At 27.9% G+C, this 4,149-nt stretch overlaps 1 protein-coding gene across 1 annotated transcript in view; it reads left to right on the top strand.

Annotated features, from left to right (window-relative positions):
* Window positions 711–4,149, top strand: part of LOC107618939 (phosphate transporter PHO1) — a 12,564-nt gene continuing 9,125 nt past the window's right edge. The window contains exons 1-3 of the mRNA XM_016321133.2: window positions 711–1,171; window positions 2,845–2,925; window positions 3,828–4,056. Coding sequence (XP_016176619.1) covers window positions 914–1,171; window positions 2,845–2,925; window positions 3,828–4,056 — 568 coding nt within the window. The 5' untranslated portion in view covers window positions 711–913. The remainder of the gene's footprint in view (window positions 1,172–2,844; window positions 2,926–3,827; window positions 4,057–4,149) is intronic.

The following is a 4,149-nucleotide window of genomic DNA, read 5'->3' as shown; positions in this document are numbered from 1 at the left end:
TATTATAAATATCAAATTTTTTATTTTTTTATCATTAATTTGACCGTAAAAAATTATTTTTTATTTTTGACGGTCCTTTGTTTTTAGTTTACTCTATTATTCTTCTTCTTCCCTTGATGATCCTGCTACTCTTCTTCTCTGGTTCGTAGATTTTAGGATCACCCTGCTCCTCTTCTTCTTTTGGCTTTGCCTCTCAAGTTTGGATCACACTACTCATTCTTATTCATATTCAAAATCTAAGTTTATTCTTCAATTTCAATATCTCATCTCATTCTTTAATTTCAAAATCAACTTTATCTTGTTAGATATTTCTTTTTCCTTTCTTAAAATTTTTTATTCTTTCATAAATCTGATTTAATTTTTGTTTTGATACTTTAGATTTCAAAATTTTTTCATTCAAGCTTCTTATTACTAATACATATTAAGGTAAATTCATATTCTCAGATCTATTCCCTAATTTATATTCTCATGATCTATTTACCTATTCATTTAGCCAAATAAAAAAATATAAATTAGTTTTAATTTTATAAATTTTTTCTGTCATAATCTATAATATCAAAATAAAATTATATATAATTTTAAAAATTTTATATTTTTATAATATTATTACATGCAAAAATAGTAGTGATTACTACTAATAACCACTATAAAACAAGAGTAAAGCAATGTATCTTTTTACAAAGAAAATAAAACAATGTTCTCCACACGGCTCTTCTCTCCTCTCTTTTCTTCTCCTCTCTTTATATATATCTATTGACTCTCACTATAGCTATCACCGTACCCTTTCATATCTCAATATCAGAAACACACTCATATCCCACTTCACTCTTTCTAATTCTCTTTTCACCATCCTTCATCTCCTTCCTACACCACAAAATTAAAGTAATTAAAAATAAATAAGAAATATTGAAGGATGGTGAAGTTTTCAAAGGAGCTAGAAGCGCAACTAATACCGGAATGGAAGGAGGCATTCGTCAACTACTGGCAGCTCAAGAAGCAAATTAAACGGATCAGGCTTTCAAGGCTCCCAACCAAGCCACCGCACGCCGCCCAATTGTTCGCCGGAGTTGACTTCGGCCGCTCCATTTTCGATTCACTTCGCTCCATTGCCGCCAACCTTGCCGACAACCTTCGACCTTCCTATGATGACGACAACCTCACCGTCATTCAGGTAACTCACTGACTAACTAAATAGTTATTCAAAATATATAATATCAACTATATATAATTAATTGCATCGTTCTTTCTCCGATGGTTTTTCTCCTTGTTTGTGTTTCTCTTTAATTAAAAATATATTAAATTATTTAATAATTTTTAATTATTAATTTTATATAAAAATAATTTTAAGTGAATTTTTACGATATTATGTGAGCTTTTTCCATCACAAATGCCGAAACTTCGGTGCGGTTTTTTTTGCGTGAGTAATGTGTTCATGGTTTTCTGTGTTTCTTTGTCCTCTAATGCTCCCATTATTTCAGGTCTCAATGCATGGTATACATAGTAGGTTTAATTTCCTTCTCAAAAGATAAAATAAACTAAAGCGAAACCATTTTTCATTTTTTCTTAAAAAAGAAAATGTCTTTTTTGGTAAATTGGCGATAGTAAGAATATGTCAATATTTAAAAAAAAAATTAAGACACTTGTTTATTAACTAAGTCGGTTTTTTTCTTTTCAAATAATAGAATTGTGACGTCATCGTCGTCGGACATATATGATATGTTTTTCGAGGATTTTATGAATTATTTAATAAAGAAGAAATGACTTTATGAATTTACAAGACACAGATGGCTTGGCCTGGTTAACATCTGCAGTATTGCGTTTATGGTTATGGTTGATACGAACCACAGACTAAAACAGGAAAAAAAATTTAACTTCATGTGGTTGTAATGATGGCCAATTTGTAATATTGTTAGTTGAAGGAAACAATTTGATATGTTATTTTCTTCACTTTTGGTGTGTGGTCCGCTCAATTTCAATTTTTTTTATTCTGTTATTAATACTCAATTTGTACGTTCATATTTGATGAAATAGTAATTGCTGGGTTCACATTTTAATGGTAGACAGTAGTGTTAAATTAATAAGATTTTTTACTAGCTATTTACTGCTGTCACGTACATATATTTGTTGTTACATTCATAATTCATCATTAGAGATACAAAATATAGAATTAATTTAACTGCCTTCATTTTTAATACTCATCTAGAAATTAAAAGTCTTATAAATATGGTTTAATTTGTCAGAGCATTATCATACAATAATGCAGAGAGGAAGATATATATATATAACTCAAAAATCAATATGCATGAACTTTATTTCCCTTTTATTTTTTCTTTGGTTATTTATTTCTGATATCTTATCAATGAAATTGATATTTCAATTTTTTAAAAAGTGGGAGGTAATAAAGGAGTAAGTACAATGAATGGTTATAAATAGAATGATAAAACCAAAATTTCGGAAAAGTTGGAGGCGGAAAGGGATATGATTATTATATATATGCAAATTTATTTGATGTATGATACATGTATGAGTAAATGAGATTATGAGAATGACTAATGAGCAACGAAGTGAGGTTAGTGGCCATTTCTATTTTGAAAAAGCTTTTTCAGCTTTCTTTTGGGGGTTTCTCATTCTCTCACGAAAGCAAGCAAAAAAGGTTTTTGGATCTATTATTGTATTCTATTCTATTTGTGGAACCTATATTTTCACCAACTTATCACGAAACAATCGTGAGCACCATGAAAAAAATTAAAGTAAATCGTCAATGTTAATTCGCATTACATATAAGAAAACATTATTGTATGACCAATTAATGACTAAGTAGTAGATATTTTCTGATGCACGCAGGTGAGGAGGAAAACTGTGAAAGGTAGCGAAGAAGAAATATATGAAACAGAACTTGCGCAATTATTTTCGGAGGAGGATGAGGTATTCAAATATTTAATTCTTTTCTATCACCCATTCAAAAAAAATTATTTTCTATCATAAATTAATTATATATTTGATTAGTTTTTATCTAATGTTAATGTAAGGTGTCCAACTTTCTTTCCTAAAATACCCTTCATTAAGTATAATCTATTAAAAAAATTATTTTGTTATTTCAATGACTTGAACCCAAGACCTTTTACCTAAATTATAAATAGTTTGTCATTCTCACTAATTTTATTTTTAGTTTTTTGGTTTAATTATTCTATCATTTTTCATAGTTTTACTGAATTTTCAATTAGGTCTTTATACTTTTTTCCTTTTCGATTGTGTCTCTATTCCATATCAGATTTTGTAATTAAGTCCCTATCATGACAAAAATGCTGAAATTAACGGAATATTGTGTTAAACAAAACGAATATGCCTAACACTTGATTGAATAGTGAATACAAAATATTCCGTTAATTTTAATGTTTTTGCCAAGGTAAGAACTTAGTTACAAAATGTGATATGGTATAGAGACCTAATTAAAAAAATATATAATAATCTATTTAAAAATTCGGTAAAACTATAGAGATAAATAGAATAATTAATTTTTTTTAGCATATATTAAATATATAAAAAATAGATCCACTAGGAATAATAATAACAATAATATAATTATAAACTTAATCAAAATAATAAATATTTTATTATCTTAATAAGAGATGGGTTACTAAAATCTGAAAATACCAAAAACATTTCTATGAATAAATGAGAAATAATGACATCTTAATTAGGCGAATATATATATAATATAGTAGATAAAATAATTATGGATAACATATACATAAAAATAATGTTATTTTTTCACTTAATAACTATAAAATAATCGATTTGGTGATGAATAATATTGAGTGGTTCAGGTACGTGTGTTTTTTGAGAGTCTTGATGAAGAGCTAAACAAGGTAAATCAATTTTACAAGAAGCAAGAGAGTGAGTTCATGGAGAGAGGAGATACCTTAAATAAACAGCTTCAAATTCTGCTTGATCTCAAGACAATCATCAGCAACCGCCGCTGGTTCAAAAGTTCTAATCCATCTTCTAATTCCGCCAGTTTCTCTCATTCTCCTTCGCGCAATTCTGATTATTCCGGTTAGTTCTATCTTCTTTAATTATTCTCTCATTTTATCACTTTACATATTTTGAGAAAAATCAGATTCATTAATTATTTTCATATTAATTTGT

Source organism: Arachis ipaensis, chromosome B09 (genome assembly GCF_000816755.2).
Source record: "Arachis ipaensis cultivar K30076 chromosome B09, Araip1.1, whole genome shotgun sequence".
NCBI classification, from domain to species: Eukaryota; Viridiplantae; Streptophyta; class Magnoliopsida; order Fabales; family Fabaceae; genus Arachis; species Arachis ipaensis.
Note: the sequence above shows the minus strand (reverse complement) of the source record. Positions and strands in the feature narration are given on the sequence as shown.